Source organism: Aspergillus versicolor (genome assembly GCF_001890125.1).
Source record: "Aspergillus versicolor CBS 583.65 unplaced genomic scaffold ASPVEscaffold_11, whole genome shotgun sequence".
NCBI classification, from domain to species: domain Eukaryota; kingdom Fungi; phylum Ascomycota; class Eurotiomycetes; order Eurotiales; family Aspergillaceae; genus Aspergillus; species Aspergillus versicolor.
In genome coordinates, this window is record NW_024467534.1 from 371,286 (window position 1) to 392,670 (window position 21,385).

Here is a 21,385-nt window from a genome sequence, read left to right on the forward strand (position 1 = left end):
GCGAATAAGGTGGGCTTGGGGCGCAGGATCTATTCGTAAATTGGTGCGGGGGTTCCCGAAGCCCCCCCCCCCGGGCGCTCAGAAATATATATCCAACAATAAACACGACTGTGCTATAGCTCCCGCACTCGTGGTCAAACCTTTTCTCGGTAAATTATCTCAGCACAGCCTCGTAAATCTAACATTGTCCTCAAACCCAGTCTCTCTGGAACAAACGACATGCGTAAGTTGATTTTGAATGGAAACCCGAAGTAGTGATCACGTGGAATATGACACGTGACTCAATTGTGGTCCAAGCTCCAGCTATCGGCGGCTCACCCGATCCCTTCCAATTCATCACTTGATTCATGGGGCCACTCGGTGCAGAGTGGCTCATCTCGCATCATGTCAGACTCCTTCAGCCTCCCACTTCGCCCTATCATCGAAAAACGCGAGCGTCCGGATTCATTGCCGCGCGATATCGCCCAGATCAACGCGCAATGGGGGTCCTTCCGCGAGCTCAACGAGACGAAGCTACGGGAGAGGATCGAGGAGGATAAAAACAAGGATCCATGGGAAGAGGACGATGTTGGCGACAAGGATGCAATAGATCTGGATGCGTCAGAGCAGAAGGACCAGCTGTACAAACGCCGTGCTGAGATTATCAATTTTGCTCTGTAAGCTGCGCGTTCGCCTCAATCGCGGTGACATGCTTATGCTTCGTAGACAGGCTCACATGGAAACCGCCTTTGCCTTGGATTTCATCTCTCTGTTGCTTTCCAAACATAATGCCCGCCAGGCTGAGATGTCCATGTCGCAGTTCTTAAAGGGCGCCATACCGCTTGGAACTCTGAGCGCCGAAGTCGTCAACCCACCCCCGAGACCAGATTCTACCCTCAAAGACATAAAATCGGTATCAAGAGGATGGCGGTTACAGAACTTCAGCTCCGCTGCAAACAAACTTTTGAACGCCGGCTCGAGACTGGAAACAGAGGTCAACTCGGAGACAAAGTTTTGGAATGAGGTCTTAGCCGTGAAAGAGAAGGGATGGAAGATCAGCAGGCTTCCCAGGGAGGGGCAAGCTCTTGGGGTACAATATGGATTCATGGAGGGTAAGATTACTCCTTTTACGCGCCGGATCCCCACTGACAATGGCAGCTACGCCTATTTTCCGCGACCGAGGGCTCGCCGCGCTACGAAGGACTGACGACGGAAGCTTGTTTTTGGACAAGGGATTGGTACCTGCAAAGGCGAAAGGAGTACGCGTTAGGGTGAAACACGGTAGTCGCATCGTTGGCTGCTCGAAAGTGTGCCGACCGCCAGAGGTCGCCGAGTCGATTGAAAGCCGCATCTTACAAGCCCGCGATACAGTATTCGAGGAGGAGCTTTTTTACGAAATGATGCGCGAAGCAAGAATATTAGGCAACCAAGGAGTAACAACCCGACAGAACCTGGTGGAGGTTCCTGTATCTGGGGAGCAAGAGATATTGCTGGACCTAGTTGACTGGGATCAGGACCATGACCCGGAGGTGGCTGCTTCTGGCGAGCAAGATATCTTTGCAGATGCAGTTGCGCACTCCATTCGCATTCTCCTGGCCTACGCACATCGCCAAAATCTTTGGCGAAGGACCCAACCCCCACCTCCGTCGACGCCTAAGCGCCGCCCTGTTCCTGAATATCACATCCTCCGACCAATTATGGCCTACCTACAACACAAATCCCACCTAGCATGGCTGGAGTCATTCATGGAAGATATACGCAATGTACTTGAATCAGCCGGCATTAAGTGTGAATTCCACGCCGCCCAGTTCTCGTCGATCGGCGCGTTGCGGCCTAGCATCCAAGTTCCAAAAGTTGAAGCATTGGCGAGGGTGTTCCTGGCACCGTTTGAGTCAACTTTTTCGGGAACGCTGGTTGATACGCAGAGCTCGTTCCAGGTTCGGCTTCGGACTAGCCCCGTTATCCCGCCCGTTGGTACCTTTTATGACATCTCATTCAAACATCCGCCGTTTCCTGATGTGCTATCTCCTGGCCGTGTTGCGCTACAGGATGAAGTTTCTTCAATGATTACACATTATTGCCTGCTGGATATCGTGTCCGCTATTGCTCAAAAGTCGGATAAGCAGGGCACTGGCGATATATCTTGGGAAACTTTGTTCCCCCACCATGGGCAGCTCCGGGACCCCACTGATGACAGGAGAAAGATGATTGTCAGCCTGTCTCGAGAGGAGCTCTCCATTAAAGCACACTTTTTAGGCCTGGGCGAAGGATATGGCAGCAAGCCACCGAAAATGTCGGAGACTTGGCCTGGCGAATCGAGGCAAAGCTTGGCCGAATTTGTTTCCCATGCGTCCCAGTTGTCTTCGTGGTGATAAGCTAAACATCTCATAATGACTGACGACTCTACATCGGTTTCAGCAAGGAGTTTGCTTGGATTATCTCGACGAAAATGGCTGCACCGGGAGCTAGATATTTGCTTTTAATAGACGTCTACCAATTGATACCCTCATGAGTCCATTGATATCACGGCTCCCCGTGTTCCTGTCCTATTTTTCCATTTACCTGGGCCATCGTACTTAACAGCCATCTACCACATATAATGTGAGTTCGTATACTAATGGCTTCTTTTTTTTATGTAGGTACATTCTCTAAGCACAGTGGTCTATTTGCCTACTCGATATATGAATGTACTTGGTCCCTAATACCATGGCTCCGGTATATGTGTGGCCGCGACTCGAGAACAATACAACAAGATTCAATTAGATCAACTCATTCCAGGATCACGCCTTGCACATCTTCCCAACGATGGCCTGCACCTTGCTATCGCCGTCCTGGAAGATCTTGCCCATGGAGGAGATCTCTCCTGTCTTCATACTTCTCCTCCAGTCCGCCACCTTGGTAAGACCCTTTGCATCGCGTGACACCTTTGCAATATTGCCTGCCCCGAACAACATGCCCAGCATATTAACAACCGCCGCCGCGGGGTCATTGACGGTTTCATACGTAGCCAGGGCCGCATTGCCCAGTTCCCCCGCGATGGCAATGACCCTAGCCACGTTGGCAAAGCCCAGTCCAGCTGCCACCTCAGTGCCAACCACCGGGACAAACATCAACACGACCCCTATAACAAGCAAGATGATATTCTCCATACGCTTCCGCTCCTCCTCCTCCTCCTCCTCTTCCTCCTTCTCACCGAGCTCCTTGGCCTGCTTCATGCTGTCAACTCCCTGCTCCAGCATCAGCACAGCAGGCGTATACGCCACGGCAGCAGCATCTGGATCACCACCAATCCAGAGCCCGCCCATGATCTCCATTCTGGTCGCCTGCATCTCGGCCCTCAAGGTTGGAATATCCGGTAGCCCCTTGGTAACAATATCCTTGGGGTTACTAACGACCATGGACTCATTCCTTATAGGCCAACCCGTGAAGCTGAGGGTGTTTGACGCCGGCGGCCGAACAGCAAGATTGCGACGCGTGATGGACCACTCGCCGAAGTCGATCCAGTCGCGCATAAGACCAGCAGTGGCGAGGGCCTTGTCGAAGCCATCTTCATCGCGGAGCTTGAGATCAGTGGCGTCGAGGTATCGGTAGAGCGGGTCGATATTATCGTCCCACTCGGCGCAGGAGACCCAGTCGTCTTGTTCAGGGAATCGGCAGTCGAAGTATTGCATCCCATAGCCGTCATCGGGGACCAGGGCATTCTCACCTGTGGTGCTCATGTTGAGCATGAAGGCGTTGTTCAGCACGGCGGGGACGATCTTCTCGATGTACTTGACGTAGTAGTCGAACATCTCGTCGTAGCCGTTATTCACATCGGTATAGTTTCCGTATGCCCTGTCAAGCATCCAGATAAGGGTGTCCAGGGTCATCTCCGCGATGCAGTAGTTAGGGATGGCACCGCTGTCAAGGGCTGTCTGGAGCCCTTCGAGGTATGGGAAGACAATAGATGGGCAGGGCTCAAGGTTCTCCCAACCGTCACCTGTGTCCTCCAGGTCGCCTGTGCCGTTGTTGCTATATGTCCTGTTGAGATCGCTGGCCCAGTCCACGCTGCCGCCGAAGTGCAACTCGTCGTACCATTGCTGGCGGGCACTGTAACTTTCGGGCTTGAGCCAGGATACCCACTGGTTGTTGTTGTAGATCTGCAATTCCCGTTAGACCCGTCAGTTAGAGGACTGGCATAACACGTACTAGGATATCGCCTTCGTCCTCGTACTCCTCAATGTTGATAGGGTCTTCCTCGTCGATGCTGGAGGCTTGGCTGATCAAGCTGTAAATCTCAATGTTCGAAATGTATCCGCCACTGCAAGCCTCTGTTAGATGGACTAAGATGTATCTTTATAGCTGGAGCAGACGTACGTATCGGTACAGGAACCTTTGGTGGCGCCAGATTCCTTCCCGGTAAATTTGCACTCGGGTCCCTTGCAGTCCGGATCGACCATCTCAAAGCTGCGCCCGTAGAGGGCAAGACCAGGGACAATTTTGATGGATGGGAGTCCAGCCTTGGTCACCATCGACAGGGCGTACTCTGTCTCGGTCTTGTTTACATGGCTGCGGAGGCAGTCTCCGAGCGGACAACCAGGGCTGCAGTATGGGTTAGCCGAAACAGATGTTGACGGGACGAGATCTTACTTGACAAAGGTGTTGTTCCAGTCCCACTGGCCGTGAAGATCGTATGTCATATAAACATAATAATCCATGTATTCGTCATACTGGGTCAGTGGATCGAAGCCCTTAAGGTACCAGTAAGACGCCGGCAGAGCCATTGACATCGTCCTGTCTTCATCCAATGCCTCCCGAACAAGTTTCAGGAATGCGGCATAGTTCTTGCCCGAGTCAAGGCTGTCTGGTTCAATGCCTGGAATATCTTGCGCCTAGGAAGAGGATCAGCCAAATCTAAACCACTGGATCTGCAGTGAAGAGCTTACGCCAGGATATTCCCAGTCAAAGTCCACCCCGTCCAGGTCATTATCATTAATAAACTTGGCAACATTGGCAGCCAGAACCTGTCGATTGCCGTCCTTGACGCCCTCCCGGAAGATATTGTGCGTATAGGGTTCAGTTGAGAACCCCCAGCCACCAAAGCTTAGGATTTTCTGGATATCCTTGAGCTCCTTCAGCCCGTCAAACTGTTCCTGTAGACCGCTGACGTCCACCTCCCAGCTCTCTGTGATGTTGCCAAAGGCCCAATGGACATGTGTATATATGTCACCATCTGTCATTTTGGAGATGTCCATATTGGCACAGGGCCGGTCAAGATTCCACGCCTCGAAGTAGCCGATTCGCATCGGCCTGCCGGGGTGGGTGGGTGTGCTCTTGACATCGGTGCCACAGTTGGAGATACAGCCGTTGGTGCCATTCTTGGCCGTGCCTGGTGCTCTGTGATGTGTTAGCTGGGTCTGGAATTCTACTAAAGAGGGGATTCTCACCCGCCGTCCATCGTGGAATTGGTGCAGAATTCCGGTGTGATGCCGCATTGACCCCAGACATCGCAGCAGGCGTTGAGGGGACATGGGTTCAGGTCCGCCCAGTCCCAAGCATTGCCTTTGTCTGGCTTTTTGGTGCCTTTTTTCTGTTGGCGGTTAGTACCTGTTTCTGTCACATCGTGTATCATGAGGACAAACCTGAGGACCGCAAACAGCGTCATCGACTGTGGATGGAAATGGCGGATCGCCCTCACTCAGACAGATTTTGGCCTTTTCCGGTAGCGAGTCGCATCCCATCCAGCCCCATGTAAGTGTGTTCCAGTCTTCGATCGTTTTCCAGTCATTGATCTTGTTTGCTTTGGCAATATCAGCGCAGTTGTCGTCTTTCTGAACGACATAAACATAGCAGTTGCCATCGTCATCAGGTTTAGGGGAAAAGTCTGGAAGATCTCCCTCCGAGCAGCAGACATACTGATCAAGGATGAGGTTATCACAGAAGCCATTCCCAGGGTTATACTTGGCAAGGTCATCCTCGGAGATGCCACAGCGGTCAGCCAGTGCCCAACAGCCGTCATCAGCCTCGACTTGAATGTACTTGCAAACGTCACTCATCCTGTTTGAAATGACTCAAGACCAGAACAGTGTTGGTATGTTTTGACTGGACTGAAGAGACAGACTGAACGTGCGTGGGACTGGTACATCTTATATGGACTGAAAACTGTTCCAGGAAGTAGCTCTCTACAACATCTTCATACACAACATTGTCTGAGTTTGTCCGCGGGAGGTGGGCAGTGCCTGGAAGCGAAATTGACATTAAAACGCCACTTCTTATTCAAGTGCGAGGATTGTCTCGCCTTTTCGGACACGGATGTACGGTGTGCTCCTCCCAGGCCTCCGTCGAATTTGCCCTAAGTCCAATGAGAAGTGCAGCAATGGCCAACATAATATGATCCCGGAGGGGTGTATCTAGGAGGTTACATTTAGCCCCCAAATTAGCACCAAATTCTGCTTGATGATTTGGTCAGTCAGTTTATTTCCCATATTCACAGGGGCTCTACTCGGGCTTTAGGTAGTGGCGGCCTTCGACCCAGAGTATACTACAGGGAAGCAATGGGCAAGCTCGGCGCCTAACCCTAAACAATCCGGTCCGAGATTTATTAGAATATCCAGTTGCTGAGCCTCGCAGGATCTTGCATGGGTTAAATTTATGGCTTGTTGGTGATTGGCTTCCTTTGGCTGCGCCCTGGGAACTGTCGTATCCCGCCGTCTCATGTAGAAAGCTTTAGCCCCCGGAGAATTTCCTGCCCCTGCATGGGTGCTTCTCCAAATGGCATCTTGTTTGCTTGGATTTAATTTACCCTCGATTACACCTGGAACATGCAGTTGTGCCTGCGGTAGGGTCTCTCGGCCAGTATAGTATGTATATAGTCTATAAACAGCGCATTGGAATTGGAAAATATTATGACCCTCTCAGGTATTCAATAATAGCCAAGTCTTTTCTGTATCCATTTCATATTCCAAGGCGATTGTTACATCGCCATTGCAGCAAGATGCTATTCGGGGCTATCCTGTTGTTGAGTGCAATCGTCCAGTATGTGACCGCCAACGCACTTGCAGGGCCCTATCAGGTTGGCTATTCCAATTCCTCTGCGATACTCCCCCAGACGGATACATCCTAATTTGGTTCCTGAACACAGAGTTTATACATCTGGTACGCCTACCGTATGGAGATCGAGGCCTTTGGTGCAGGCTCCAACCAAATTGCGTCTGGTCTTAAGGGATCTGCCCCCGACGGGACTTGCTATTTCGACGAACTCATGGACGGCCTCCAACGGGCAGGCCAGGGACTCGCCCCCGGACAGCACACATCTGTCGGAAAGGAGCTCGCCCCGGACGTGGCAAAAACCGCCAAGGAAATCCGTGGACTAAAAAGCCCAGATCCCAAGGGCGGCACAAAGGCGTTTGTCTGCAACATTGACTCCGACAAACTCTTCAAGCCAGGCCAATCCACGAAACCGATGAACAGCCTTCAGGATCTGCTGGACAATGTGACCGATCGCATCGATGCTGCCCGGAACAAGGTTGGCGATGAAGCTCTTGGGGATGCATTGAAAAACGCGCAGATGGCCATATCGGGTGTTCAAGAGCAACGAATCCGTGACATGGGACAGGACTATATTAATACGGTCAACGATTACCTTAAGAACGAGAAGCAGTCTAGCACTAAGGTGACCACGGACCAAAAGACGGATATGGAGGGGAACAAGTACAACGCAATTGATATGGAGAAGACAGAGGCGGCGGACCAAGACTTTCCGAAGCACTGGGCCGGATTCTCGCAGTGGCTGGATAAGCAGAAGGGTCGCAAGAATCCCAAGAATAAAGTCAGGATGCATTACAATGCTGTGCGCGGCGTCCAGGGGATTTCGAGCCGAGTTCACAAGACGTGCAAAAAATGAGGACATGGCCGCGACTCCCACTCGAAGGCCGTGTCTAGATGGAGTGGATGAGAGGAACCTGTTGTATTCTAGTCCAACCATCCTTCATAGCACTACATACATGTCTTTGTACAAAGTCGAAACATGACAACCGGACGCAGTACTGGAGCCTTATCCTCTGACCCAAAGACTGCCCTGACGGCATCTCTTAACTCCTGTTTGCCAGTAGCTAGGTCTTCCTGCCCAAGCCTAGGCATAATAGTAACACCTGGCATCTTCTCAAGGTCCATGAATGTATTAATTCTTTCACTATCATCCGCGTCAACCAGCTGCACTCGCGCGTCCGCCAGAAGTCCAAACGGGCCCGCAGCAGCCTCCACAGCAGCATGTATAATAACAGGTTCCAAGATCACCACGTCCCAGCTTTCCCGGGTGCGCATCAGGCCTGCAAGGCCACACCTCGTCCACCTGAACTGCGGATCAGACTCCTCCGGACGCTCACGATGCTGAAAGACCTGCAGCAGACTCAACATGATAGATGCCCTGCCGGAGCGGGTCCGCGCTGCAGTCGCTATAAGACAGCGCACAGGATCTCCCCAGTCATAGCTTTGCCAATCGATATCCACCCAAGGCTCCCAGTTAAGGTGGACTGAGTCGTGGACGATGTCCAGCCAAGGGTTATCAATCTGAGAATTGCTGAACTGCTCTGTATCTGGGTTCGTGTGGTCTGGCAGTTGTTGCGGGGCGCCGGTCTCAAATGCAACAGCTCTCGACTCGTGGCATACGCGCGTGATGAGAGGCGGAGCCCGATTTGTCCATGATATTTGCCAGTTTTTGCTGCATGGGCACTCTTCCCAGATCAGGTCCTCGGTTTGGCCGTCGAGTTCCATGACGCGATTGTGCGGGAGGCAGAGGCGCCAGATCGCCAGTCGGATTTCAGCGGGGAGTATGGGAAACAGATGAAAGGTCTTCCCAAAGTTTGACATGCTGATAACGTATATTCATGTGTGTTTGGATTAAAAATGAGGAAATGGTGAGGGGAGGGAGTAGTAATATAACATGCGGCCCGCTTACAGCTGGCTCACGGCGCTAAGTATAAACCTGCTTAATCATAAGGCTTTTTAGCCTGATCTTAAATTACTTTTCCATTGGATGATTTAGCAGCTGAGCTATAATTGGGAATAGCGTTCGATTATTATTCTCGACATAGAGTATCTAACCATTGCGAAGCTACGAGATAATAACACGACAAACATCAAGAATTAAAGTCAAATAAATCCGCACCTTATAGTAATAATTAGAGATCGAACACTACAGTCAGCGTAGGCCATCGAGTAATCGGGGTTCGCCGTAGCCCAGCTTATTTCTTCCTTTTCTGCCCTCCGAGCATAAGGGAGGCACAATAAGTAGAAAGGTGGTTTAATATAATACAATACTATATCAGTATTCCCAAAATCTAAGAAATATTAAGCTATCACAAACCATGAATCTCTGGACAGCGCGCCTTCACTACATAGGGCATCAGCTGTCGGTCGAATTGCTTATGCTAGGGGCATTGCAACCCTAGAAAATACAGCTGATCTCCCAGGGCCCTGGGGAATGGTGGATACCTAATATCACAACTGCCTGTACGGACCTCCCGGATCGTGGAATAAGTACTGTGCTTGGAACTTGGAGAGGCCCCGCTGGGATATCTCAGGCGCCCACAGTCTCATCACAACATGGAAGCCGCAGTTATCCGGACGAGGAAGCCAGAACAGAGCTGAGCTGCCTACAATACCTTCGCAATGTATGTGACAGCTTGTAAGTTCCCGAGTAGACGCAAGATATGAACATAATGAGCCAGTAAGCGGTCTAAAGCAGATTCTCCGTCATCGCAGCCAATAAAAATATTTTTTCAGATACAGTCGGTCAGAAATATTCGGATGCAGTTATTTGACGATCGTCCCAAACAGGCTATGATTGAAAGATCACAGGAGTACAATATCCCATGCAGCAAGACTTCCTGCAGAATGTGGGCACCTTCCGCTCCATGATTGCTTTGCGGAGAGGACTCTGGTGAATGCGGGCAACTAAAACCACATGTCATAAACTTTATGGCCAAAAGCCATAGATCTGGTGATTCTCCCCGCAAGAAGAATAAAGGGCAATCTCCGAATTTCAGTGGTTAGCACGACTCGTATAATCATGCAGCTGGGGTGGGTGACCACATCTTCGCAGGGGCAGGGCAGGAGAGGAGAGGAGGGGATCGTGCATTAGCGTATCGGTACGGATCGCATACTGAGCATATCCTTGCCTACTTAGGTTCTGGGGGCATTTTCAGGCGTGTTGATACTCCGGCGGCAGATTGTACACTTGATCACACGGCGTGGGGGCGGGGCACTGGAATATGATGCAGGCAGCAGTAGATATTCCAGTCACGGCAAGGGCTATATCAAGGGGGAGTGAGTACCATTGCATAGGGTCTTCATGGAATTCACTCATCCTGCGTTGTATCAGGAAACCTGACCAAGAAGCCCCAGAGATGCTGCTCCTGGACACCTCAAGTTCCCTCGGGGACCGAATGCTGCCCATAGTTGGTGTGATTGGACTTTACTGGATTCTGTGGATTATATACGCCCGCACCCTCCATCCTTATGCCAAATATCCAGGTCCCTTCCTGGCATCAATTTCTCGGTCCTGGATTGTGATGGAGGTTATCCGAGGACAGTCACATAAGACACAGGCGGAGCTGCACAAGAAACACGGTATTGCCACTTCCTTGTTCAGCAACACTGACTGGACTTCCATGAAAACGAATATACTCGTTATACGGGTTAAAACAATTTAAATGCTAACATTAGCAAAGGCCCAGTCATACGTATAGCCCCAAACGAAGTTGCAATCTCGGATCCCGCATCAGTCAAAGAGATATATGGAATTAATTCAGGGTTCAGCAAGGTAGGATTTGAAGATCATCATATCCCCTCTTTACAAGTGTTGATCTGGGTAGACCGACTTCTACACTCCCTGGAGACCCAGCTTTGGTGAGAATATTGTGCTATATTTGATTATGCTTTTGGGCAAGAAGATTAATAGCCTAAAGCTCGCTTTCCCGATCATTTTACGTCAACAGACGAGATTATCCACAAAGAACGGAGAAGAATCGTCAATAGTATTTACTCAATGAGCAGTATTGTAAAGTTCGAACACTTTATTGATGTATGCACTGAGCTGTTCATGACTAGAATGGGAGAGTTTGCCCAACAACAAGAACCCGTTAATCTTGCAACCTGGGTACAGTGGTACGCCTTTGACGTTATCGGCGAGCTATACTTCAGCTCGATGTTCGGATTCATGAGAGGCCGTTGCGACGTTCGAAATTATATTGCCTCTCTCGACACACTGCTCCCTGTTCTATGCAGTGCTAGCGTGATGCCAGCCTATGCCCGGACGCCCTTCCTTGCCTCGGGGGTATTGCTCAGCTCGGTAAGGAAAGTACTGAAGGCTTTGACCAATATTGAACAAGCGTCGGCAACGTGTGTCCGAGAAAGACTGCAATCCAGGTCAGATGAGGATCATTCGAGAGCAGATATCCTTAACAAACTACTTGAAATCCACAAGCATAAGGGTGGTCAGCAGGACTTCATGATGACGGATGTACAGACAGAAGCTTATGGTGGGCTGTAAGTCATAGGACTGTTTCTTCCCTGTAAAGCATCTGTATACTTATCACTGGGGCGCCCATCCAGGTTTGCTGGTAGTGACACGACAGCTGCGGCCCTTTCCTCTATACTGTACTACCTTATGAAAAACCGGAACGTTTATGAAAAACTCCTTAAAGAGATAGATAGAGCAACAGCTGCGGGCAGGCTTAGTTATCCACGCATCAAATACGCCGAAGCAATGCAGCTCCCGTACCTGGTGGCGTGCTGCAAGGAAGGGATGCGGATGCACCCCAGTGTTGGGTTAACACTTCCTCGGGTTGTCCCTCCAGGAGGGTGCCAGATCGCAGGCAAGTGGTTTCCTGGAGGACTGCGTGTTGGCATAAATGCTGCAGTTATCCATTTCGACAAGACCATCTTTGGTGAAGACGCCGAGACCTATAATCCGGATCGGTGGTTGCGTGAAGACGCGGCTCAAATGGAGCGACACATGTTTCAGGTGCGTCCTTGCTCCTTTTCTCCCTCGTGGATTAACTAATAATCAAACGATGGTAGTTTGGAGGAGGGACACGAACATGTCTAGGTAAAAATGTAAGTTTCATGCTTCCTGCTGGGATCCGCATCTGCCCTTGAACCATCATCTGCCAAATGCAAGGGACTAACCCACTCGGACAGATCTCATTATGCGAAATTCATAAGCTAGTTCCGGAGCTTGTCCGGTTGTACGAAATAAGGCTGGCTGATCCTGAAGAGGGGTTCAGATCTATGAACCATTGGTTCAACAAGCCTTTGCCTATGTCGGTGCGGATTAGAAAACGAGATAATACTGTATAATCGGACTCCTGATCATCAGCCGGGGGGTTCATGTGCTCAGGTCGCTGTTTGATATCGTTCCTAAGTGCTTCATGAAGTTGTCACCAGTAGCCATAAGTTAGGGCACAGAAGTCATTGTGAGGCACTGCCTGTAATTTATCTGAAATGTTGTTTATTTAGTATTTCCCTGCGTAGGAGAATGGTACAGGAGCATTATTTGAACCTGACACAGAATCGGGCCCCTCTACACAGTCGAATTTTAGCAGGCACATGTAAACGAGCTCTGTATACCCGGTGAACCCACACCCAGTGAACCGTCAGGCCAGCCTCAGCGGGTGATCTGTAGTGTAGATGTTTATATTTTATATGCCGTTCATCCCGACCGAGAATCTGGAATCGTAGCTGTGCCGGGCTTTCCGAATCCAGACTAATCGAAACCGTCTTTAAATAGTTGCAGAGGGTGCTATTGTGCTGTTGGTAAGCAATCTGCTCGACTAATTCCGCCCTGTGGATGTATTATGGAATTACGGATATAATCTATATCCGCAGGGCTGTCTGCTAGACCCACGACCCACGACACTAATGTCACGCCTTCGATGCTACTATTCTGACCAAATGTGGCTTAGTGTGCGGAACTGCAACTCAGTATCTTGTGGCAATAGAAGCGACGGCTCTCCGGATATAGCTGTATCCGAGATAGGAGAAAAGATAATATTATTATCTTTTCTTGAGATATATAGACCCAGCTAAGAACGTCCAAGTCTTAATATAAACTTATTAGATTCGTTTTCATTCCTTGTTTAGCACACCATGGAAACACCGTCATCGTCCTCCGGGACTATCGACCTGGAGCGAGGCGGCTCTGGAATCTCGAAAAGGATAACCCTGACATTTCGAGATTTAAGCGTGCACGTCAGAGCCGCTGATGCGGCACTCGGGCAGACTCTACTGTCTGCGGCCGATCCAAGACAGTTGGTGGATTTCTTTCGGAAGGATAACACGCCGAAGAGGGTGAGTGACAGCCGGATGTATATTTAATGCAGTCGCTAATTATTACAGACAATCCTCAAGGAGCTGACAGGACAAGTACGGCCAGGGGAGATGGTAAGTATTAATAGATAGTTGCTGACTAGAGCTTGCTAACGGGTGCGTGATGTAGATGCTTGTTCTCGGCCGACCAGGCTCAGGTTGCACATCGTTCCTGCGAGTCCTATCGAACGACAGAGTATCATTTGATAGGGTTGAAGGAGAAACGTGGTATGGGAGCATGGACTCCGATGCGGCAAAGAAATACAGACAGCAGATTATGTTCAATACCGAGGACGACGTTCATTTCCCTACTCTGACCGTGAACCGAACGATGAAGTTTGCGCTGCGAAATAAAATACCCCAAGACCGCGAGAATGGAAGTGGAAAGAAGGAGTTTGTGCAGCAGCATCGAGACGGGATCCTGGATTCCCTGGGTATCCCACATACGAAGAAGACGCTGGTGGGCAATGAGTTTGTTCGTGGCGTTTCTGGCGGAGAGAGGAAGCGAGTGTCACTTGCTGAGCTTATGGCTGGTCAGGTAGGTGTCTCTATACGCATTCATCTGTCAAGTTCTAACTGTATACAGAGTCCCGTCCAATTCTGGGACAACCCAACTCGAGGTCTGGACTCGAAAACGGCCTATGAGTTTGCGAAAATGCTTCGACGAGAATCTGACGAGAGTAGCAAGACTATGGTAGCCACAATGTACCAAGCAGGGAACGACATCTATAACCAATTCGACAAGATTCTCGTTCTTGCTGAAGGACTGGTAACTTACTACGGACCACGAAGTCAGGCTCGGGCCTACTTTGAGGACCTAGGATTCATTTGCCCGAAGGGAGCCAACATTGCGGACTTCTTGACTTCTGTCACTGTGCTGACGGAGCGGGTGGTTGCTCCTGGGATGGAGGAGAAGGTTCCTAACACACCTCAAGATTTTGAGGCTCGTTACCGGGCAAGCTCTATCTACCAAGACGCTATGGACTCTATTGTTGCCCCGGAGAAACTGGGATCTGAGGAAGAAGACCTAGCAGCTGCAGTGCTTCGTGAAAAGAAACGTCGCCATATCCCGCGGCCCCAGAGTGTGTATACAACTGGACTATGGGATCAGGTTATTGCCTGCGTCATTCGGTGAGTAGTATTCGCCGTACCCTCAAACATATGCTGACAATCTAGACAATTCCAAATCATGGCCGGCGACAAACTCTCTCTCACCATCAAAATGGTGTCATCGATCCTCCAAGCCCTGGTCTGCGGCAGTCTGTTCTACAACCTCAAGCTGGACAGCTCCTCCATCTTTTTGCGACCTGGCGTTCTCTTCTTCCCAGTTCTATACTACCTCCTCGAGTCAATGTCCGAGACCACCAGCTCCTTCATGGGAAGACCCATTTTCTCTCGTCACAAGCGATTTGGCTTCTATCGACCAACGGCCTTTTGCATTGCCAACGCGATTACAGATATCCCTATAACCATATTGCAAATTACCTGCTTCTCGCTAATTTTATATTTCATGTCCGGATTGCAAATGGACGCAGGGAAGTTCTTCACGTTCTGGATCATTATCATCGTGAACACTTTGTGCTGCATGCAGATGTTCCGCGCAGTGGGAGCCCTATGCAAGAAATTCGGACTGGCGTCTCAGATAACTGGATTCCTTTCAACCGTGGGATTCGTATATGGAGGTAAACACACAACTCCACTATAGAAACCGAAGCAATCTAACAATCTCTAGGCTATCTGATCCCTTTTCAGAAGATGCACCCCTGGTTCCGCTGGATCTTCTATCTGAACCCATCGTCATACGCGTTCGAAGCATTGATGGCCTCTGAATTCACCGGCCTGCAGCTAGACTGCGTGGAACCAAACTATATCCCATACGGCCCTAGTTATCCAGACTCAGCCTCACCATACCGGGGGTGCTCGGTGCCAGGGAGTAACGGTAAGATGATATCTGGAGCCGACTATATCCGCGAGCAATACAGCTACTCAAGCGGCCATATCTGGCGGTCATTCGGCGTGATTGTTGGATTCTGGCTATTCTTTATCTTCTTGACAGCGGTTGGATTTGAACTTCGCAACAGTCAATCTGGGTCGTCGGTACTGCTTTACAAACGGGGGAGCACACCGAGTACGAAACAAGAGAGACCAGCTCAGAAGGATAATACTATGGCTCTCGCTCAGTCTGGTAAACAGTCGACCTTTACATGGAGCAACCTTGACTACCATGTTCCGTTCCACGGTCAGAAGAAGCAGTTGTTGAACCAGGTCTTTGGCTACGTGAAGCCTGGAAATCTAGTCGCCCTGATGGGATGTTCGGGTGCAGGAAAGACAACGTATGTCGAACACTTACCACAAAGACGACGCAACTGACGCATTGATTGAGGCTTCTCGATGTGCTAGCTCAACGTAAAGATAGCGGTGAGGTGTACGGCTCTATCCTAATTGACGGACGGCCCCAGGGCATCAGTTTCCAGAGGTTGACTGGGTACTGCGAGCAAATGGACGTCCATGAAAGAACGACAACTGTACGGGAGGCACTGATATTCTCAGCTCTTCTTCGCCAGCCGGCGAGTGTGTCTGAAGAAGAGAAGCTTGCTTATGTTGATCACATCATCGACCTGCTTGAGCTTTATGATATCCGTGACGCGCTTATCGGAGGTGGGTTTCCAAGCTCCGTTGACGAGAGATATACTGACTGCTTTAGTCCCCGGTGCTGGATTGAGCATTGAGCAGCGAAAGAGAGTAACCCTTGGTGTTGAATTAGTCGCAAAGCCAACCCTGCTCTTCCTGGATGAACCGACTTCGGGTCTCGATGGGCAGTCGGCTTATAACAGTAAGTGAACCCCAATATGTTGACATTATAGTAGCTAACCAAATAGTTATTCGCTTCCTGAGAAAGCTAGTCGATGGTGGACAAGCAGTCCTGGTATGTGATATAAGCTCTTCAGCCAAGAATATACTAACTCTTGCAGTGTACGATTCACCAACCTTCCGCTGTACTATTCGACGCCTTTGATTCGCTTCTTCTACTGGCTAAAGGCGGAAAGATGGCGTATTTTGGGGAGAGTAAGCAGCCCAAACTCCGTGGTACATACCTACTCTAACCAAAGACAGCTGGTAACGAATCTCAGCAAGTGCTGGACTACTTTGCACAAAATGGAGCCCCATGCCCTCCTGATACGAACCCAGCAGAGCACATCGTTGAAGTCATCCAGGGAAACGGCAGCCAAAAGGTCGACTGGGTTGATGTGTGGAACCGTTCGGGCGAACGCCAACGAGCCATCGTTGAACTAGAGGAGTTGAACCGCATCAGCCAGGCTAATCCCGGCGAGGAGGACAAGGCCAGCTTCGCTACTTCGAGATGGTATCAATTCGAACTCGTCCTTCGCCGCCTCATGATCAAGCTATGGAGAGAGCCGGTGAGTACCACCACCTGGTTGGGGAAGGCATGCTGACATTGGTAGGACTACATGTGGAACAAGATCATCCTGCATATCTTTGCAGCCCTGTTCAGTGGTTTCACATTCTGGAAAATGGGAAATGGCACCTTCGACATGCAGCTGCGACTGTTTGCTATCTGTAAGCACTCGGCAATATTCTTCAAGGCCAAGCTAACCGAACAGTCAACTTCATCTTCGTTGCCCCTGGGTGCATCAACCAAATGCAGCCCTTCTTCCTGCAGAACCGCGACGTCTTCGAGACCCGGGAGAAGAAGTCCAAGACGTACCACTGGCTGGCATTCATCGCCGCACAGGCCGTATCCGAGATACCATACCTGATTATCTGCGCCACGCTCTACTTCGCCTGTTGGTATTTCACTGCCGGCTTTCCAGTCGAGGCGAACGTTTCCGGCCACGTATACCTGCAAATGATCTGTAAGTGCAGTAAGTCACCATCCTAAGGTCCAGCGCTAAGAGAGCAGTTTATGAATTCCTGTATACATCCATCGGCCAAGCCATCGCCGCCTACGCACCAAACGAGTACTTCGCAGCAATCATGAACCCCATTGTTCTCGGCGCAGGGATGATTGCCTTCTGCGGTGTTGTCGTCCCCTACGACGCCATGCAGCCCTTCTGGCGATACTGGATGTACTACCTCGACCCATTCACCTACCTCGTCGGTGGTCTCCTTACCCCAGTGCTGTGGGATGTTAAAGTCGAGTGCAACCCGTCTGAATACCTTCAGTTCAGTGCGCCCGCAGGCCAGTCCTGTGGTGACTACATGTCGGACTTTCTGTCTTCGAATCCTGGATATCTTCTCAATGCGAATGCCACGGGGACCTGTTCGTTCTGTGAGTACTCGACTGGGGCGGACTATGCGAGGACGTTTAATAAGCTGGAGAGGTACTATGGTTGGAGAGATGTGAGTTGCCTATATTATTCTATATGATCGTGTACTAACGGCACTAGACTGGTATTACGGCATTGTTCTGCATCACGTCGTACATGCTTGTGTTTGTGATGATGAAGCTGCGATCGAAGAAGACCAAGGAAGCTCGATCCGAGTGAGGTTGATCGTTCGCGAAGATCCTAACTTCGCATAAACATCTAGGCCACTCGATGGAGTGGATAGAATAGACGTCATTTTGGTTTGTTGAAATGATTTCGTTGATAGTCAATATGTCTGCACTGCCGCTGGTATACAGCATATTGGGGAGTTCACCTTGCCAGGGTGAATTTTGGCTTCTGAGTTGAATTATAGACATTTAAATCGCTAATTGCTAGATATATACATATTTACTTTGATAGACTGAATAGAAATAGAACTTCTTTAATGATAATTTCGCACTTGATCAAGGTAGGAGAACTTGATCAAGGTAGGAGACTTCGGCTGCACCAGACACGAGGAATTATTCATTCTCCACACTGTTCCACGTTGATAATTCGGATATTTCCATCAATATCTACGGCAGCGTATGAAATGTGGAATGATGATTGTCGGTTCAAATTGGCTGGCAGGGTTGAACAGAGAAGCTCATTGCCACCGGGAATAAACCCCTGGCAAAACCAAGTCAAGCTTCTTGCCTGAAACAACTTTGTTTATTTGAGGCACAGATAGCAGCCGGAGTTTCTCCATTGAGTGACAGATAGAAACAAGCACATTTTACTGAGCACGGTGGATGCCCTAATTGGTGGAGCAGCCCCTGGCAGGCCTCTATCTCAAACAGCCACATTAACCTCAAACCACCAGAGCCTTGCAATACAGTTGGCGCTCGGCATACCTCAGCGAACGAACCCCGGAGTCTCCAGTAATGGTCCGACAATTAACAGTGGATACGCTCTTCAAGGAATATAAGTGTGCTGGCGTGCCGCCGGAATTCCAACTGGAGTGTCAACCCAACTTCATTGATTGAAGCCTGTCTCTCTTTCGCTCACCTGCGCTGGTCGCTTTCATTCTTTAATATTCAATTCATTATGTCTCGCAGCCTTCTTGCTTTCGCTTCCTTTGTTGCCTCCGTGGCAGCCCACGGCCACGTTACAGGCGTCGTGGTCAACGGTGTGCTCTACCCAGGCTGGGACATCGGCAGCTTCCCCTACATGGAGGACCCCCCGGTCGTGGCAGCCTGGGGAACACCAAACACTGGCAATGGCCCTGTCGACTTGACCACTCAGGGATACTCCAACACCGATATCATCTGCAGTCTCAACGCCACCAACGCCAAGGGTTCTATCCCCGTTGCTGCCGGCGACAAGCTCAACCTGCAGTGGACCGAATGGCCTGATACCCATCATGGATATGTCTCTCTATTCCCTGTTCAAGACGGCCAAGCTGACGTCCCTTACTCCAGTGGTCGATTACCTCGCCTCATGCGGTGACTCCTGCGAAACAATTGACAAGACCGCCCTCGAGTTCTTCAGGATCGACGGCGTCGGCCTCGTCGATGGCGCCGAAGTCCCCGGAACATGGGGCGACGACCAGCTCATCAAGAACAACAACAGCTGGATGGTCCAGATCCCCGAGTCCATTGCCCCAGGGAACTACGTTCTGCGCCACGAACTCATTGCGCTGCACGGTGCCGGCACTGAGGGCGGCGCCCAGAACTACCCCCAGTGCTTCAGCTTGCAGGTCACCGGTTCTGGCACTGACAAGCCTGCTGGTGTTGTGGGTACGAAGTTATACACTGAAGATGATGCCGGTATCCTGGTGAACATCTACAGCAGCCTGTCGAGCTACAAGATCCCTGGACCGACTTTGTACAGCGGTGCCTCGTCGATCACCCAAGCCACTTCTACTGTTACTTCCACTGGCTCTGCCGTCGCAGCAGGTGGTGGTGGTGGTTCTGCTTCAGCCACTGGATCTGCTTCACCAACTACCACAGCAGCAGCTACAACAACCCCTGCTGCAAGCGCTAAGGCAGCCAAGGCAGCGAGCTCCAGCCCCAGCACCAGCGCATCTGCACCCGGAAGCAGCACCACGCTTATCCCTGCCCCGTCCACTACAAGTGTTGCTGCACCTACATCCACCCCTCCCTCTCCTTCATCCAGTGGTTCGGCCGGGGGTTCTGCAGGCGTATACGCGCAGTGCGGTGGTTCCAACTGGACGGGCACCACGAGCTGTCCTTCGGGCACGACGTGCAAGAAGTTTAACCCTTACTACTCGCAGTGCGTCCCTGCTTAGATAGGAGATACAGTGTGGTACATGGAGAGAGACTGGAGCTGTGTATTAGTTGATTTCTACTATATTAAGTATATCACGTGCTTGGAATGTGTTGTCAGATAGCGTATTCAGATGGAAAAATTAGACTCGTCATGTTCCATGGGACCTTAATGACGAGAGAACCAATCTGTGTCTAGTGGGGGTAGATACAACGGCGAAGAGAAATGGCGCCATCAGCACCGGAAGTATATATATATAATATATATTGAGGTTAGATCTAACCAAGAGACAGACCAGCTGCCGCAACAAAGCCCAAGAATTCAAGCTGGCGAGCACAAGATTTATACCATGGACTGGTACTGGTCTGGTATAAGAATCATACATGAAAATCATAAACCATGCGTACAGCCCGGGTCCAAGCCACCTCGACAAGACAGTCATAAACTAGCCACCAGCTAATAAGTCGCACTCTCTAAATTGCCACCAAAGGTCTCATCCTTGAGTGGCACAGTAGCATCCCCAAAGTCCGCATCCTGCAGCGCCTGCCTGGCCACATCAGGTAAACTCTCCCACGCAACAAGCGGCTGCGTCCCGCCAATCTCATCAGTAAGATCTAGCTGATGATTGACCGGCCAAGTACTCGAGTACTTAATAAGCGGCCTCGACCCATCAAGGGTGAACTCGGTATCGCAATTCCATTCCCCGTGCGCACTCGGACACACAGCGGCGATGTTATCCACCGCCGTGGAGGATTCGTCGTTGAGCCACACGACCACCCCCTCCCAGTCATTGCGGTGGCCGAGGCCGGTGCTGGGCGAGTCCTTGGGCATATACCAGGAGTACATGATGGCGGCGCCGTAGGTTGAGACTGAGCCATCGGACATTGTGGAGCGGGCGTAGACCTGTCCGGGTGAGGAGTCGCAGTTGCTGGAGGAGCCGCCGGAGGGTTCGAGGCCGCCGCTTGTGTTTCCTATTTTAATTAGAATACTGTATTTTAAAAGAGACAATGGGTGCACGTCATACCCTCGGCGTCAACGGCTGGGAATGGAACACAGCCGTCCTCGACGTATAGGTACGGCTGGTAGGCTAGGTACTGCTCGCCGGTTGTGCCCTCTGGGACTGTCTCGTCGAAGCCGACAACGGCGTCATGGTCGATCACATCGCGAGCGGCGAGTTTGGTTGCGCCTGGGACGAGGGGGGTGGCTGCTGCGGTGGCAGCGAGGGAGGCGATGAGGGCGCGAGCGGCCATGTTGTCTTGTCTTGTCTTGGGTATATCTGGCTTGGCTGAGGGGGAGGAGTTCAGCACGGAGAGCAGCGTTTTTATATCCGGATCAGTTCGTCAGCAGTGGAGCTGGAATTGTCGATCACGGCTTCGGAGATGAACTAGATAGCCCTAGTCGAGGAACGCGTCGACAAGACGGCCGAAGATTGTCCGCCAAGAAGGCCAGGGGAAAACGTGCCT

At 50.7% G+C, this 21,385-nt stretch overlaps 9 protein-coding genes across 9 annotated transcripts; 6 read left to right on the forward strand and 3 right to left on the reverse strand.

Moving 5' to 3' along the window:
• The first annotated feature begins 351 nt into the window (after positions 1–351).
• On the forward strand, positions 352–2,830 carry ASPVEDRAFT_45952 (mediator of RNA polymerase II transcription subunit 17). The gene is made up of 3 exons (XM_040813429.1): positions 352–656; positions 706–1,091; positions 1,138–2,830. Exons 1-3 carry the CDS (start codon positions 385–387, stop codon positions 2,349–2,351), a joined length of 1,872 nt encoding a protein of 623 aa, XP_040672355.1. The 5' UTR covers positions 352–384; the 3' UTR covers positions 2,352–2,830.
• Positions 2,535–3,638, forward strand: ASPVEDRAFT_330012 (uncharacterized protein). Its single transcript, XM_040810672.1, has 3 exons — positions 2,535–2,551; positions 2,619–3,321; positions 3,395–3,638. The coding sequence occupies exons 2-3, from the start codon at positions 2,785–2,787 to the stop codon at positions 3,404–3,406; spliced, it is 549 nt and encodes a 182-aa protein (XP_040672356.1). The 5' UTR covers positions 2,535–2,551; positions 2,619–2,784; the 3' UTR covers positions 3,407–3,638.
• A 366-nt stretch (positions 3,639–4,004) lies between these two features.
• ASPVEDRAFT_200629 (uncharacterized protein) lies at positions 4,005–6,288 on the reverse strand (the record flags this gene model as incomplete). The annotated part of the gene is made up of 7 exons (XM_040809323.1): positions 5,601–6,288; positions 5,406–5,548; positions 4,905–5,355; positions 4,609–4,850; positions 4,332–4,560; positions 4,162–4,254; positions 4,005–4,118 (listed from the first exon to the last, which is right to left on the reverse strand). Coding segments are annotated over exons 1-7 (1,686 nt in total), but the record flags the coding sequence as incomplete, so codon positions are not given.
• Positions 6,289–6,952: 664 nt separating this feature from the next.
• ASPVEDRAFT_875720 (uncharacterized protein) lies at positions 6,953–7,755 on the forward strand (the record flags this gene model as incomplete). The annotated part of the gene is made up of 3 exons (XM_040818093.1): positions 6,953–7,030; positions 7,100–7,668; positions 7,698–7,755. 3 exons carry the CDS (start codon positions 6,953–6,955, stop codon positions 7,753–7,755), a joined length of 705 nt encoding a protein of 234 aa, XP_040672358.1.
• Positions 7,756–7,927: 172 nt separating this feature from the next.
• ASPVEDRAFT_45954 (2EXR domain-containing protein) lies at positions 7,928–8,872 on the reverse strand. The gene has a single exon (XM_040813430.1). The coding sequence runs from the start codon at positions 8,824–8,826 to the stop codon at positions 7,954–7,956; it is 873 nt and encodes a 290-aa protein (XP_040672359.1). The 5' UTR covers positions 8,827–8,872; the 3' UTR covers positions 7,928–7,953.
• Positions 8,873–10,325: 1,453 nt separating this feature from the next.
• On the forward strand, positions 10,326–12,439 carry ASPVEDRAFT_45955 (cytochrome P450). Its single transcript, XM_040813431.1, has 7 exons — positions 10,326–10,587; positions 10,689–10,780; positions 10,833–10,866; positions 10,926–11,505; positions 11,572–11,983; positions 12,040–12,075; positions 12,160–12,439. The coding sequence occupies exons 1-7, from the start codon at positions 10,365–10,367 to the stop codon at positions 12,316–12,318; spliced, it is 1,536 nt and encodes a 511-aa protein (XP_040672360.1). The 5' UTR covers positions 10,326–10,364; the 3' UTR covers positions 12,319–12,439.
• Positions 12,440–13,107: 668 nt separating this feature from the next.
• On the forward strand, positions 13,108–17,834 carry ASPVEDRAFT_140908 (putative ABC multidrug transporter; the record flags this gene model as incomplete). The annotated part of the gene is made up of 15 exons (XM_040807697.1): positions 13,108–13,308; positions 13,357–13,401; positions 13,457–13,864; positions 13,913–14,457; positions 14,503–15,008; positions 15,059–15,659; positions 15,710–15,984; positions 16,031–16,159; positions 16,206–16,252; positions 16,299–16,392; positions 16,441–16,745; positions 16,791–16,905; positions 16,950–17,201; positions 17,249–17,688; positions 17,736–17,834. 15 exons carry the CDS (start codon positions 13,108–13,110, stop codon positions 17,832–17,834), a joined length of 4,062 nt encoding a protein of 1,353 aa, XP_040672361.1.
• Positions 17,835–18,661: 827 nt separating this feature from the next.
• ASPVEDRAFT_45957 (uncharacterized protein) lies at positions 18,662–20,253 on the forward strand. The gene is made up of 2 exons (XM_040813432.1): positions 18,662–19,060; positions 19,110–20,253. The coding sequence occupies exons 1-2, from the start codon at positions 18,741–18,743 to the stop codon at positions 19,942–19,944; spliced, it is 1,155 nt and encodes a 384-aa protein (XP_040672362.1). The 5' UTR covers positions 18,662–18,740; the 3' UTR covers positions 19,945–20,253.
• A 125-nt stretch (positions 20,254–20,378) lies between these two features.
• On the reverse strand, positions 20,379–21,172 carry ASPVEDRAFT_56188 (NPP1 family protein; the record flags this gene model as incomplete). Its single annotated transcript, XM_040815174.1, has 2 exons — positions 20,379–20,893; positions 20,947–21,172. 2 exons carry the CDS (start codon positions 21,170–21,172, stop codon positions 20,379–20,381), a joined length of 741 nt encoding a protein of 246 aa, XP_040672363.1.
• Between the last annotated feature and the right edge of the window lie 213 nt (positions 21,173–21,385).

What these genes read in the sequence shown, in the direction of transcription:
- ASPVEDRAFT_45952 (XM_040813429.1), top strand. Translation starts at nt 385, where the DNA reads ATGTCAGACTCCTTCAGCCTCCCACTTCGCCCTATCATCGAAAAACGC. An exon ending in GAGATTATCAATTTTGCTCT is followed by an intron (nt 657 to 705) that starts GTAAGCTGCGCG and finishes TATGCTTCGTAG; the next exon opens with ACAGGCTCACATGGAAACCG. An exon ending in ACAATATGGATTCATGGAGG is followed by an intron (nt 1,092 to 1,137) that starts GTAAGATTACTC and finishes TGACAATGGCAG; the next exon opens with CTACGCCTATTTTCCGCGAC.
- ASPVEDRAFT_330012 (XM_040810672.1), top strand. Translation starts at nt 2,785, where the DNA reads ATGGCCTGCACCTTGCTATCGCCGTCCTGGAAGATCTTGCCCATGGAG.
- ASPVEDRAFT_45954 (XM_040813430.1), bottom strand. Translation starts at nt 8,826, where the DNA reads ATGTCAAACTTTGGGAAGACCTTTCATCTGTTTCCCATACTCCCCGCT.
- ASPVEDRAFT_45955 (XM_040813431.1), top strand. Translation starts at nt 10,365, where the DNA reads ATGCTGCTCCTGGACACCTCAAGTTCCCTCGGGGACCGAATGCTGCCC. An exon ending in TCCCTGGAGACCCAGCTTTG is followed by an intron (nt 10,867 to 10,925) that starts GTGAGAATATTG and finishes AATAGCCTAAAG; the next exon opens with CTCGCTTTCCCGATCATTTT. An exon ending in TGGAGCGACACATGTTTCAG is followed by an intron (nt 11,984 to 12,039) that starts GTGCGTCCTTGC and finishes AAACGATGGTAG; the next exon opens with TTTGGAGGAGGGACACGAAC.
- ASPVEDRAFT_45957 (XM_040813432.1), top strand. Translation starts at nt 18,741, where the DNA reads ATGTCTCGCAGCCTTCTTGCTTTCGCTTCCTTTGTTGCCTCCGTGGCA. An exon ending in TGGCCTGATACCCATCATGG is followed by an intron (nt 19,061 to 19,109) that starts ATATGTCTCTCT and finishes GACGTCCCTTAC; the next exon opens with TCCAGTGGTCGATTACCTCG.